This window comes from Lagenorhynchus albirostris, chromosome 1 (assembly GCF_949774975.1).
Source record: "Lagenorhynchus albirostris chromosome 1, mLagAlb1.1, whole genome shotgun sequence".
Taxonomy (NCBI): domain Eukaryota; kingdom Metazoa; phylum Chordata; class Mammalia; order Artiodactyla; family Delphinidae; genus Lagenorhynchus; species Lagenorhynchus albirostris.
In genome coordinates, this window is record NC_083095.1 from 78,223,925 (window position 1) to 78,238,676 (window position 14,752).

General features: G+C 41.8%; 1 protein-coding gene across 2 annotated transcripts in view; it reads left to right on the plus strand.

Annotated features, from left to right (window-relative positions):
• The window catches only part of FMN1 (formin 1), a 397,262-nt gene that overhangs the window by 249,302 nt on the left and 133,208 nt on the right, over window positions 1-14,752 (plus strand). For both annotated transcript variants that reach the window (XM_060146914.1, XM_060146923.1), the window contains 4 exons: window positions 58-187; window positions 1,695-1,841; window positions 2,925-2,984; window positions 6,484-6,604. In XM_060146914.1, coding sequence (XP_060002897.1) covers window positions 58-187; window positions 1,695-1,841; window positions 2,925-2,984; window positions 6,484-6,604 — 458 coding nt within the window. The remainder of the gene's footprint in view (window positions 1-57; window positions 188-1,694; window positions 1,842-2,924; window positions 2,985-6,483; window positions 6,605-14,752) is intronic.

Below are 14,752 nucleotides of genomic sequence, written 5' to 3' on the forward strand. Positions count from 1 at the left end.
TTTTATTTTCCTTGCGATTATATGTGAAGTCAGATGATTCATTCTTAATTGTTACAGATTTTTACACGAGTTAGCCCAGATCCCTAATTTTGCTGAACGTGCCCAGTGTATAATCTTCAGATCTGTCTTTTCTGAGGGCATTACTGCCGTGCACCGAAAGGTAGAGATCATCACACGAGCTTCTAAGGTATGTTTGCTGTCTAATTCAAAGACAGCTTTGCCCTCCTTGGGCGTAAAGGAGGGAGTGGGGACTGGGAAAGATCAACTCGAGTCCCTCTGCAGAAATATTGTGGACTTAAGGTTGTGTGTTTTCCTGAGTATAACTGTGACGATTATCCCGTGTGAGCGTGCATGCAGGTGAGTAAGAAAGAAGGAGACGCAGATCGACAGAGGAGAGAGAGGGAGGGAAAAAAATGACACTTTTACAGATTTCTTCTCACGTATTCCAAATACCTCCCAATGTACATTCTGGCCACTTAAAACCAACCTAAATAGTATAGTGTGTTTTCCATTCTGACTCTCTAGATTGCAAAAAGAGATTTGCCTTAGACCAATGCATTGGATCATCTGAAATGTGTTTACATAGTAAAATAAAAATATTCTAGAGACTTGATAAATGAAATCAATGATTATGATAATGAGTGATGGGCCGATAAGTTTTTGTTGGCTTTACCACACTGGGGTTTGTTATAAAGTTAAATTCTTGAATGTGGCTTTTTCTCCCAATGACGCACGTCCTTCACCACATGGTGATCCTCCACAAATACTGTAATGTTTAGTTGCTTATCTGGAGGCATGGGGTTTTTTCCTTCTAAAATATAAAAGATTTCACTAAAGAAAGCATAAATATTACCAAGGTATATAATATACACCCTCTAATAACGCCCTACGAGGCAGGAGCAGAGGTCGTCCTAGAGCTGCACTTGGTTTGCTTTCTTTACCCTAAAATCAAGGAAAATAAAGTCGACTAAAACTGTAGAGAAGGGGAAAAGTATCAATTTGAAAATTTGCACTTGGGGCAAAAGAATGAGAGAGAGAGGAAAAACAAATGAGATGGGGAGCTGAAGAGAACCCCAAGCAGCTTGAAATTAATAGACAGATAGTAAAAGTTAATAGACAAATCAGCAAACACTTAATAAACATAGCCTATGACCTTGAAATACATGATTGTATTCACCTCTGAGGATTCTGTAGTTCACCTCTGAGGATTATTTCCAGGGATAACGAAGTATAGGCTTGCTATTTTATCTACCCTACGTTTAACTGTGCTGTTTGTATAGATACATCGTCCAAAACCAGATCCTCAAATGATCTTAAACCCCTTCCTACTTAGAAGCCGTCAAATACAAAGCCTAACGGTAACAACTGTCTTTTTTCAATTTCTAAATCCTTTAAAATAAGTATTTAAAAAATAAAACCGGCTCAAATAGAAATATAAAAACTAATATTTACTATTCAGTATTAGAACACGCGCAGTTTGTAATTCATTGAAAGGATTAAAAAATGATGGCTGTTAACATATTTTTTAAGACACTTACGGCTTAGTGAAGTGTATTTTCCATTTCACCAACTATAAATCCAGTTGGTAACAGGCCAGCAAACAGCCTATCAAGTGCTCAGTGAATATTTGTTGTTGAATGAACATAGGTGCGTTTGGAGTTCAGCCGCATAATAATGGGTGTTTGCCTTCCCAGGGCTTGCTGCAAATGAAGAGTGTGAAGGATATTTTGGCTCTCATTCTGGCTTTTGGAAACTATATGAATGGAGGAAATAGGACTCGGGGACAAGCAGATGGATATAGCTTAGAAATTCTGCCCAAACTCAAGGACGTCAAAAGTCGGGTATTTATTTATTTTTCATAACGAAGGTCTGTGATCTGTCATTGTTTTCCTCGTATACCTTCAATTTTCAAAAAAAGTGTTCCTGATTGTTCCGTTCATCTCTATCCTCCCCCTAACCGTACATTGTTTGCTTTCTTTTGAATAAAGACAGGTTTTTCATCTCCTTTTGATGACAAAATCCCCAACACTCGTTTGCTCGAAAGCACACAGTTAGATGTTGAACTGCCGTGAGAGGATAAAGCAGAGAGCGTACAGTATTAGCCATAGCGCAAGGCTTGAGTCGGCTCGAGTTTGGCGTTAGCTCCTTGTAATTTACTCGCTCCTAGGTGGAGAGCAGTGCTGACTCACCACGGGAGCTGAGCGTTTGAATTACTCTCGGGTCCACAACAATTGGGCTGGGGGTCCACTGTCAGACCCTCTGAGACTGATTATCGCTTGGCTCCACACCCTGCAGAGCTACCTCTTTAGAAACAACCAGCCCATATCTAGGCATCCCCTGGGGGGGCAGGGGGAGCGGAGGGAGGGGAAACACACAGGCAAATTAGAATTAGACCCACGTGAACGAGACACAAAGGCTGCCTTGTGGGAGGGCCTGCTCTCCCCTGGAGTCCCAGGGTCATAAAGTGGCAGGGTGTTCCTTTTAAGCCTCCTTGATTGTTTTTCACGCCAGTAAGAACACACATTTTTTGAAAGGTGGGAAGGGAGGGATGGTCTTCTGTTCTACTCTCTGTTTCCCTTCAGCCCTCCCCTACCCCCTCCCTTCTTGGCTTTAGGCCTGAAAGTATGGAGACAGTCTTTTGGTTGGCTGGTGCGTGTCTTAGCCATTACCTCAGAGGCCTTATGGATTTTACCTCTTTGGGTTCCCCCCCCACCCCAAGAAAGAGTGTAGTGTCATTTCTTTGTAGAGATGCCATAAAAATGAATGGGACAAGGAGGAGAGAGGACAGTCTCAAACAGAATTAGGACCAGGTATCACAAATGAAAAGTATTAGAGTTACAGAGTGAGATTTCAGCTCTTTGACTATCTAATATGGCAGGGTCTCATGTGAATGATATTCATTTAAGCTTCTCTTTTAAACCTAGGATAATGGGATTAATCTGGTGGACTATGTTGTGAAATATTACCTGCGTTACTATGATCAGGTAAGAAATCGCGTTATGTGGAAAACTACACTAATGGGGTTTCAGCTCCTGCACATTGCTGGCATTCAGAAATTGGATGATGGATGGATGGATGAATTTCAAGTCCAACATAGAATTTGAGAGCTCTCCAGCTTCCTTGGTTTACAGATGGGAACACTGGAGCCAAGAGAGTTTAGTTGACTCTTGTAAAGAGAAGCATTATTCAGTGGCGCAAATCTACTGACTCTTAATCCGCTGTATAACACAGCTTCAAAGAGACCCCCAGTCATCTCAGTGCCTTCTGACCAGATTGTGAGGGTCTCTGTGAAGCCCGTATCCATTCAGTAATTGGTTATATTTGAAACTAGATTCTGGGATGCAGACCAAACTTTAGGAACTTCAGATGCAATAATACCCAATACTTTATCAGCAATGTTCATCTGTGAACAAGTTAAAGACGTGGAATTTGAAATCCATCTTCCCTGCTTAGATTACACTGGGCCATTAGAAATAAAAATTTCTGTGAGAATCCACCTGAGCGCAATTTTCTGTGTTTTAGTCCTTCTCATTAAATCGAGAACAAGGAGTCCTAGCTTTGAGAAGAAAGAGGTACTATTGTAAGTTGTTGAGAAACCTAGCAGTCAGTAAATGGAAAAAGTCTCAGGAAAATGTTGTCAGGAGTCCTGCTCGACTATCCACACAAGCAGAGTTTTTCCTAGGTACCAAGGGAAGAAAAGTAAAGCTTCCAGGGCCTCGTTTTCAAAAGGCCTACAGTTTCATGCAGAAGACAGGCCAAGCACTGATGAAGTCTTTAGTCATCTCTCCTACCCTCCTGGTGGGTTTATCTAACCGTTGTCAATGTATCTACCACCAGGTTTATTATTCCCCTGTGTATAGATATCATTGAGCAATTACCTAGCTTCCCGGCATTGCTCCTTGAGGTCCGGAACTCTTTGTTGTCTCTTTTTTCATGTTCGTAATGTAGGTGCTTGATAAATACTTGCTGAGTTGAATGTACTATAAATACCCACAAGCATGTAATAAGTAGCATCTGTAACAAACAAGATGCAACGAGGCGAGAGCTATCTTCTGGTAGAGCAGGGTAGGTGTGTTGAGTTTCAGGCAATATGTGTGCAGCCAGAGTTCTGAAGGCAGGTACCAGGGTGGCAGAAGAGTTATCCTGAAGGCTCTTGAGGTGACAGTTCAAATTCGAGGCTGGCCTAAGCAGATGTACTCATAGTCTCTGCCTCAACCATCCTGCCTACGCAGATGCACTGTGTAGGAAGGATGAAATTTGCCGATGGAGTTTGACTCCAACTGAAGAGAGCTGAACCCAGTGGAATCGACTTCACAGAGGGAAATCTTAAAGTAAGATTAATTGCAAACACGGGATGGTCCAGTTTAGGAAAAACAAGAAGTCAACATTTGTGTGGTGCTCTCGCAGTTTTCACTGTGTTAAAATGAATTGCACTCAACAAGAGTACAGCATTATGTGATTTAGTAAATGATCCCTTCCCTCTTAGGAGCATAAGTGATGATTTTTGTGGTTAGTGGTGATGAGCAGTTAGCGGAAGAAAGGTGACTCTTGCTCCAAGCTTCCTTCCACTCATGCCTGGTTTTTGGTCCAAGTCTAGGTCTATGTGAAGTTCAAAGAAACCCTTCTAGGGCCACGTCTTTTGAACTCCAATTGAGCAGCTTTCGCAAGAGCTACTACCGGGCCGATTTGCTCAGTAGCATTTTCTCTTTTTCTAGCTTAAAAAAAAAAAAAAAAAAAAACGAAGCCAGGACTGAATCTGATAAAAAGTTTTGGAAAATAGAAAGAAATATGCATGAGTTCTTCCATAGATTACCATGGCGTTTTGTGACAAGCATCTTAGATGTTGTTCCACCTTGGCGCTCAAAGGAGGGTACTGCTTCCATGGTTTTTTAAAAAGCAGTAAAATAAGTAGAGGAAGATGAAAAATAGTACACTGATCACGTAAAATGTTGTTCTGATCAAATGAGGAAAACCACCTTCTCCTAGCATCCCAAATGAGGCCAGAGGTCTTAAAGGAAGGGGGCTAGGGTCCAGGGAATTCTCAAAACCACAAGAAAACAGGACGATAAGTTAGATGACTCCTGCCCAAGATGCACACTTCCCAGAATAGCGTTTTATAAGCTCTCTGTTAGTGGTGCCAAGCAGATTTTATTGGTAGGCCAGATGGTGTGTACTTGACCGAGAACAAGGCACAGTTCCTGCCTTCAAAATGTTTATAGTCTAGTGGGGAAGACACACAAGCTAACGAGGCAATTTTTAAGTTAACGTTGAAAAGTGCTGTGATAACAGGAATTAGCAGGGACTCTTGGAGACACCCAGGTGCTGAGGCTTAGGGGAGGTCTTTAAGGAAGTGATATCTGTTTTGAGACTAGAAAGAGGAGTATGAACAAGGAGGTGTGAAGAGGGGCTGGGGAAGAGTTTTTGAAGAGGGACAGTTTTGTAGACAAAAGCCTAGAAGCAAGAGACTGTGGCCTGTTCTTTTATTTTAGGAAAGTTTAGGAGAGGGAGTTAGCGATAGGGGAAGGGAGAAATCAGGCTGGAGATGGAGACAGAGGCCAGATCAGAAAGTGCCTTGTAAAGCCGTTTTAGAGTTTGGAATTAGTCCTAATGGCAGCAGGGAAGATGGAATGTGAAGGAAAGCTGGCAAAGTAGCCTGTGTGGAGAGGAGAATAAGCGAAGATGGCCTGAGACTTGCAAGACACAAAGCTTGTATTAAACAACTCGGGAAGAAAGCAAGCCGGACTGGAAAAGACAGTTGAGGCTCTGCTGGTCTCCCGATGTGCCTATAGTTCGTGTCCCTCTGGGTGTTTCTCAGCTGAGATCCTCTATTAGGTATAGTTGTGGAGCTTGTCAAAACCCAACCCAACCATGCCGTCGTAAACATCTGCTAAGATAAGCCAAACAACATTAAGAGAATCTTTACAAATATGTGAAGAATTTGATCACATACGCGCGCGCGCGCGCGTGCGCGCACGTGTGCCCACGAGCTTTAAGCTGCAGAGGAAGGTAGGTAAGAGCATAAGCGATGGTGATTGTTTCTCCCACCTCAGTGCTGCCTTACCCAGTACCTTCCAACTCACACCCTTTGGCATACCCCAAAGATGAGTTATCTAATTGCTGCCATGTGAAACTCAACAGGGACTTTCAGTTCAAGTACTTTCATGTGTTCTTCCTGTGCCATTTTCCATGGGAGTAGAGGGTCTAAGATTAGGACATACCTGACCATTTTCTCTTTGATTCAAGAGGCAAAACAGAGCCCAGCCCATGCCATAGCTACAGCTATAGCCAACCTCATTGCCAATAAGACCGAAATGATAGCGTGAAAGACACGAACGCACTTCAAAGCAACAAGTCCAAAGTTAGGAATAGCAAGGGAGCATTGCCATGATTCTTATCCAACCATCCGAAAAAAGATGCTTTGGAATTTCAACTGAAAGTGACAATTGGGAAGTAAAATGTACTTTTGTTTACCATATATTCTAGGAAGCAGGAACAGAAAAGAGTGTTTTCCCCCTGCCCGAACCACAAGATTTCTTTCTGGCCTCCCAAGTCAAATTTGAAGACCTTATAAAGGATTTGAGAAAACTGAAGAGGCAACTAGAAGGTAACAGGCACACTGTTCTGCTATTATGATAATAGATAGGATTTTTTAAAATGCTTTAAGGGGATGATTTCTGTATGGCTCGGGGAATGGAATGGTGAGAGTTCAGTTATGGTACACTACCTCAGGACACTTTCCATCTCTGTGCACAATTTGGAAGCAGTGTATTTACACATCTTTCTCTTTCATTGGTGTTAATTAGTGTTTATTTTATATTATATATATATAATCTTGTTATATCTACATTTTCCAGCATGGAATAGATATAATTTTAATAAAAATAATAACAACCCTTTTTTTGAATTCTTACTGTGTTCTCATACAATTCTTCTAACGACCCGAATAAGCAGGAACTACACTAACTCCATTTTATAGATGAGAAAAATGAGGCTTCGAGAAGCTGTATTCGCACAGCCAGTGAGAGGCAGATTGGGTCTGATTAGAAAATCTCATGCATTGCATTTTCTAAGCTAGTTTACTATGTGCTGCCTTATCTTTCTGTCTCTCACTCTTGCTCTTGCTCTCCCTGTGGTGCGCGCGCGCACACACACACACACACACACGTGCCTATATATTTCGTTTATGTATATGAGTCTAATAATGATGGTAAGACCCGTAGTAAACAGTCTGTTTTAGTTTAATTTACATTTTTAATTATCCAAAGCAAAATGCTGAAAGCTCTTTTTGGCTTTTTTAAAAGGTGAAAATATGTCTCTCGGGCAGGAATTTTCCTTTGGCATTTCTAGAGCCTTGTGTTTTCACTGTGGAGACATCTCCTTGTCCAAGAATATAAATACTTGCCTTGGAGCTTGTATAACTCCAATTGAAGAGCTCTGTGGAGGATTTAGGGAGCGTGTTAATGTGGAAATGGAGCCCAGCACGCCAAAAGCAGAGCTTGAGGAAATGAAGAGCTTGCACCAGGAATATTTTTACACTAAGACATAAAATAAACATTTTAAAAATGTTTATTGTGAAAGAGTGCTCAGAAATCTAAGTCTTAGAGGACAGCTTGGAAATGGAAGTAAAGTGGGAAAGATCTGCTCCCGGTGGCAGGGACAGCCATTTATTTTTACTTTGGGCATAGAACTTGCTTAAATAAGGATAGTGGTTACAAGTGAATATTTTTACCTTGTAAATTATTTTTAAAGGAACATGCGGGTTTTTTTCCCCTCCTGTCGATGTGGTCGAGAGTGTGAATTTCAATGAATGCTTCGTTCAGGAATGTGATACGTGACCTCGTGATCATTCTTTTCCGTCTCCTCAAAAAGGGGCGGTTTGATCCTCGACTGAGTTGCGGGGCTTGAGTTTTATTCTAAGAAAGCAGAGTAGCATCACGTAGCAGTTTTTTTCTACCTCTCTCCAGTGGCAGAATTAGGGCCAGGCCAGTCCTCAGGGTGGCTTTTGCAGTAGCAGAGAAGACCTGTGCTTGTCCAGTCCCTGGCCACCATCCCTGCATGCCCATCCTCTCTCGTCTTTTGGTCCTTGTGAGACCCTCTCGTATGGTCTTTCGAGCAGAAACCTGATCTACGTTGGATCTTTCCTCTTCGCCTGCCGTCCCTCCACGGCTGCCTTTCTCAGGCATCCTGGCTCAGCCCACTCCCTTTGATATCCCTGTGTGTTTGATGATAAATAACAAAGGGATAAGAAGAGTGAATTCAAAGGACCGTGTAGAGGCAGGGGTGCCCCCAAACCTCTGCAGTGGATGTACCTTATTTTCTCTAGGGAGATCCACGGTGTCATTCGGGATCTCTGAGTGCTCCACTGACACTTTCCCCAGTCAATTTTAAGGAAATACAGGACCTTCTGAAGCTGGAGGAGCTGCCTTATGAAGGAAGACTGAACGCTACCTCAGTTATTTTTCTTCTTTGCGTGGGACGTCACCACAAAGACGTGAAGTGTACCACCAAGGCAAAGGAGGAAACCGGCGCTGTCCCACACACATTGAATATTTAAACAAAAAAATGCCCTGCTAATCTTTAGAGATGCCCGTGTTTTTAATACATGAAAGGTACCTAGTAAATATTTAAAGAAAATACAGAACGTGGGTTCTCTAATGAATTTCTTGTCTTTCCAAATCCCATCTGGCGAGATGGCCAGAGTCGTGGCGGCCCGTTTCATCTCACTTCCCCGTTCAGTCTTCAGCTCCGTTTCCACAAGGCCTGGGTGTGAGCTGAGATGGAATGTTTAATTGAAGTGGACATAATTTTCACACATACAGCAAAGATTTGATGAGGCTTTGAGGTTTATTGTAGCCATTAAAGTGTCGTGGCTGCTGGCAAAACCCCAGAAAATGTCTAAAGCTAAACCAGATGTGATTAGAAAATTTCAAGAAGGCTCAGGCCCTAGTTCTCCAGGCAGGCATAGCCCTTTAAAAGAAAATCATTTGGGATAGCAAGGACCACACCTTAACAATCAGGTGGGGATTAAACGAGGGTTGTTGGCTGTATAGATGTCACTAACAGCGGTAGAGGTTGTCGATGAGCATCTTTCCGAGAGACCAGAACTTCCAACGGCACTTTTATGTAGATAAACATAGCAAGGAATTGAGGATAATTGTATCTGCTACAATGGATCGCGTGAGTATTATCAGGTGCTTTACACAGACCGTCTCTTTAAATCCTTACAATGACCCTGTGAAGCAGATATTGCTGTGCAGCTCTTACAAGAGGCGAAAGCTGAAGTTCATGACGCTCAGGCGACCCGTCAAGTTACCTCACAGATGGTGCCCTAGCCTCATTTTGAAACTAGATACGACTGTAAGGCACGTACTCACAGCTTGCCCTGTTGCTGGCCCAGAAGTCTCCGTATCGGATCAGAGATCACAACAGAGAGATACCTGTTCAAGGCATAAAGCCTCGTGAGGACACACAGGACAGAAAGAGTTAGTGAATGTGTGTGCATGAGCACAAGGGCGTGCACACACACGTGCCTAGAGCCCATACATGTAGACCCTCGGATCAGATAGGGACTTAGGAAAGAACTTCGTTTGTGTGTGGGGTATGGGGAGTGGGGAGACCTGAGAGAGATGGATTATCAAAGCGAATAGTACTGCACAGGATTAAGAACTCAGGCTTTGGAGTCAGATATGTACTTGCTACTGGTTTGGTGAAAGCAAGCAAGATCTTGTCGAGTAACATAACCGTAAAAAGTATTGTCTCACCTGTAAAATAGGGCAGTTTTAACACCAACATCATAGGAGGTAATGAATGCACGGTCCCTTAGTAAGGAAAGCTTCAATGAAGCTGATTAGGCGTATATGCCTTTTACTGGAAAACAGACACCTTGTAGAATCAGGCCCATATTGTCGAGGGGCCAGCTGGCTGTGTTTGTGGAGAACCTAATTTCCAGAGCGCTACAAACCAGGCCCTCGGTGCTTAGGAATGTGTTCCATATCATGTTTACTGTTCTGCATCCCTTAAGCGGACAATACTTTTGATTTCCTTGATGCTTTGATGATACAAGTAATATCTGGGAGCAAATAACAGCGACCGCTGCTCTCTTTCTCATTCTTTGACCTCGTTTGCTAGCCAGAACTTTGAAGGTACTCTCACCAACTCACGTGTGGTAGGCGGAGTAATGGCTCCCAAAGATGTCCAAACCCTGATCCCTGGAATCTGTGAATATGTTCCCTTACATGGCAAAAAGGGACTTTGCCGACATTGAGATGGGGAGATTATCCTGGACCGTCCAAGTGGACCTAATCTAATCACACAAATCTTGAAAATGAATCTTTAAAAGCTGACGACTTTCTCTGGGGTCAGCGGGAGATAGTACAGTAGAACGATCAGAGAGATGCAGTGTTGCTGGCTTTGAAGATGGAGGAAGCGGGCAGTGAACCAAGGAATGTTGGAAGCCTCTAAAACTGGAAAAGGCAAGGAACAGATTCTCCCTAGAGCCTCCAGAAGGGAATGCAGCCCTGTCAACACCTTGATTTCAGCTCAATGAGACCCATGTCAGACTTCTAACATACAGAACTATGAGGTAATAGATCTGTATTGTTTTCAGCCATTTAAGTCTGGTAATTTGTCATAATAGCAATAAGAAACAAACACACCACGCAATGCATTCTTTCTGATTGTACCAGTTATGCACGTGCGTGCACCCCATTGCCGAGGCTGCAGGTGTAGGATTTCCCAACTAGTGACACTCACCAGTATTGCATGAAATGTGAATCGGTGCTCTCTAAAAAAGAGTCTGTAGTCTGATAAACCTGGAAATGCTCTATACTAAAAACAACTCACAGGGACACAGTGCATATGAGCTTATTAAAGGCTCTGGGAAGTCCTGTAGTAAAAAACAATGTAACGGTTTAACCCTGTTCAAAGCAGGATTTCTCAAAACATGAAACATTGTCTTTTTTTCTTGCACTGAGTATACTTAGTAGTATGTTGTTGTAGAATATGGATTCTGTAAAATATTGTTTAAGAAGAAGGGATGTTGATATTACTATTGATTTTTAATATCAAGAACGGAGTTGTTGGTTAAATGGTCATTCCTGGGTGACCTTAATAGGAGTAACTGTGATGAATAGGTATGGCCTTTGCCCTATAATAGTTCTCTTCATACTCCCTGGCTGCATTGTCCTAACTGGGTTTGTTATCCATGTAAACAAATGCAGTAGAATAGGTCACATTCTCTCTGATGTCTTGAGCTTGAAAGCCAAAATGAACAACTTTAGTGTTACAATTACTCTAGTATCACTGCTTTCAAATCCACATTTGTATAACATGATCCTGTGACTGTATTTCATTATGAAAAATTCTTTCTGGCTTTCCAAGTAGGAAAGCCGAATTTTTTGGTTGGAAATGACAGGAACTCTTCAGATAGGTGTTGAGGAGTCAGCCTATTGTGAAAAGTTTAAAGATTAAAATAAATCGCCCTTGGTAGCTAATGAGACTTATTTAGTATCCCGTATCATTAAGGGTAGGATATTTAATCAGCTAGCTGTGTACTAAATCTTGCCTTGAAAATGATACATTATTGGCCCTGTTATTGCATAGATGAATTGGGAAAATGTAATCAGTAGTTAACCCTCAGTGTAAGATAATCAAACTTGTTTGAGAATGTTGGCAGAGATGCAAGTGAGTGTGTGTGTGTGTGTGTGTGTGTTTGTGTGTTTTAAGGTAATTCTGATGATGTTCTTTTCTCTAAATATTTAAGACTATATATTCGAACATGTCCTTTCTTATGTACCATTTAGAAATATTTGGGAATACACTTACACAGTTTTGGAAAGACAAGGAGTCTCTGTTGACTTTTTTGATATCTGTTATCACTCCATAAATGTTTATCTTTCAAATGTTTATCCTGCAATGTTAACTCTTATAAGCCTTCTATAAATGAGATGCTATGTGAAATGCACAGTCCCGGCATTCAATAAATGTTGAACTCTTTATTGTAAGTTTGAATAGTAGTAACATCTCTAACTCGACATTGAAGTACACCCGTCACCTCTTTAGCCATAGTCGGTCCCCACGTCCTTATTTTAGTGGAGTGACCAGATTAGCCCAGAAGGATCCAAATGAACCTCTTTTGTACCTGAATCTAAGTTCTACCTTCAAATCTAAGTTGCAAGATACATACATGAAAGTTACAGTTCAAGAAAGAAAAGGGGAGGTTTTTTTTGGTAGATTTTTTTAAACTGTAATCAGTACGTCTTCCAGATGAAGCTGGCTGACTGAACTCATTCATTTAGCTCCACTCCTTTCTAAAAGCCCACAGAAAAATTAACATTTATCTTATTTAGAGGCACACAGTCAATACCAATATAATCAGCTGAAAGAGGAGGAATTAGGGAGGGAGCCGTACACCTACACGTATAAAAACAGGAAATGAGAACATTTATACGTGGTGGTTTCTCATGGCCCTGGGCAGGGACTGGTGTGGTGGCAGTAGTTCAACGATTTGGATATGCATATGAAATCATACAATTAAAACTAGGTTCAGAAACATAAGTTATAGATAAGTTATAGTCAACTCTCAACTGTAGGTTGCTAGATTAGCGAGGTCACGGAATAGTGATAGTCTTTAAAAAATTAATGCGTTAGTTTTCACGTGAATCAGTATGAGTCAGCTATGCTATTTACATGTTGGAAAACCTTTCCTATTTGAAACTGCATGATAAGCAGTAGACTACCTACTGTTTCTTCTGCAAGGTGGAAACAGTCCTCTTCTTTAGGTACTTAATGAACAAATTAAGTGTCTGGACAAATACATTGATGTGAAGTATTAGTGAGGTGATGAAGGGTGAGGCGGGTTTGGGACTCTGAGCACCGATGGCGTCGGGAAGGGAAGCTGCCTGCAGGAGTGTTGGTATCTCCAGCGATGGAGGGAGGGCAGAGGGCTGGTTAGCAGAACTTGCACTTCATCTTGCCCTTGACCACTTTTTTGTTAAATTTTTGATTTGGGATTATGTGTGGTGTCCTTCCCGCTTCCTATTACTGTAGTTAATCAAGAGTTGACTGTGAGAAGTGAGGAGAAATGCTAATAACTGGTATTGCTGATCTACTAATGAGTATTCAGGTTTGTTCCACTGCGGGGAGGAGGAGGGGTCCTGTCCAGGCTCCACTGCCCAGGTCTTTAATGCAAGTTCACACCACGCCACCGTCCTCTTGTACTGTCTCCCTCACAGCCATGTTGGTGCCTCCCCGGTCCGGATCTGTCCACCACTTGGATGAAAGTATGCCCTTCTGCAGATTTAGTCAGTCAGTACTGTTGAGCCCCAAACAGAACTTAAGAAAAGTGATGGCCTATTAATATTACCTCAGGAAGCAAAAGAGACCATTTAAAGAAGGCCTGTAGTGACTATTCCTTTGAATTTGCAGTAGACACAGTTGGGAAGTACCAAGCAGTGGGGGGAAGGGGCCGTCAGTGGAGCATTCCACCCCCAGTGCATGCTATATGGGGGTGCCCTTAGCATTGTCAGATCTAGTAAATAAAATCCAGGAGGCCCAGTTAAATCTGAATTTCAGACAAACAAGACTTTTAAAAACTGTGTTTTAAATAATGCACAGGACATGCTTATACTAAAAAAAAATATTCCTTGCTTATGTCAAATGCACACTTAACTTGGTGTCCCATCTCTTATCTGGCATTTCTGTACAGAATTTAAAAGCAATAATAAAACCAACTAAAAGTTAGCTATTTTTTTAACTTTATTGAAGTATGGTTGATTTACAATGTTGTGTTAATTTCTGCTGTACAACAAATTCATTCAGTTATACATGTATATTTTTTTCATATTCTTTTCCATTGTGGTTTATCACAGGATATTGAATATAGTTCCCTGTGCTATACAGTAGGGCCTTGTTTTTTATCCATCCTATATATAATAGTTTGCCTCTGCTAATCCCAAACTCCCAACCCTTCCCTTCCCCACCCGCCTCCCCCTTCCCCTTGGCAACCACAAGTCTGTTCTCTATGTCTGTGTGTCTGTTTCTGTTTCATAGATATGTTCATTTGTGTCATATTTTTAGATTCCACATGTGAGTGATACCATATGGTATTTGTCTTTCTCTTACTGACTTACTTCGCTTATTATGTTAATCTCTGGGTCCATCCGTGTTGCTACAAATGGCGTTATTTCATTCTTTTTTATGGCTGAGTAATATTCCATTGTATATATGTATATATATACACGCACCACATCTTCTTTATCCGTTCATCTGTCGGTGGACATTTAGGTTGCTTCCATGTCTTGGCTATTGTAAAGAGCGCTGCTATGAACATAGGGTCGCATGTATCTTTTCGAATTATAGTTTTGTCCAGATACATGCCCAGGAGTGGGATTGCTGGATCATGTGGCAACTCTAGTTTTAGTTTTTTGAGAAACCTCCATATTGTTTTCCATAGTGGCTGCCCCAGTTTACATTGGGGGTTCCCTTTTATCCACACTCTCTCTAGCGTTTGTTATTTATAGACTTCTTAATGATAGCCACTCTGACCGGTGTGAGGTGGTACCTCACTGTAGTTTTCGTTTTTAGCTCACTTTTTATTACCGTGATGTGCTGGCAGTATTAATCTCAGTGATCAAGTCCTTTTCCCTGCAGGGGTGGACCGTGGACACAGGTGCAGTAAACATGTCCAAGGATATGGTGCGTGGCCATTTCCACCATCACTAACGACAGCAGTTACCATTTAATGGGCATTACT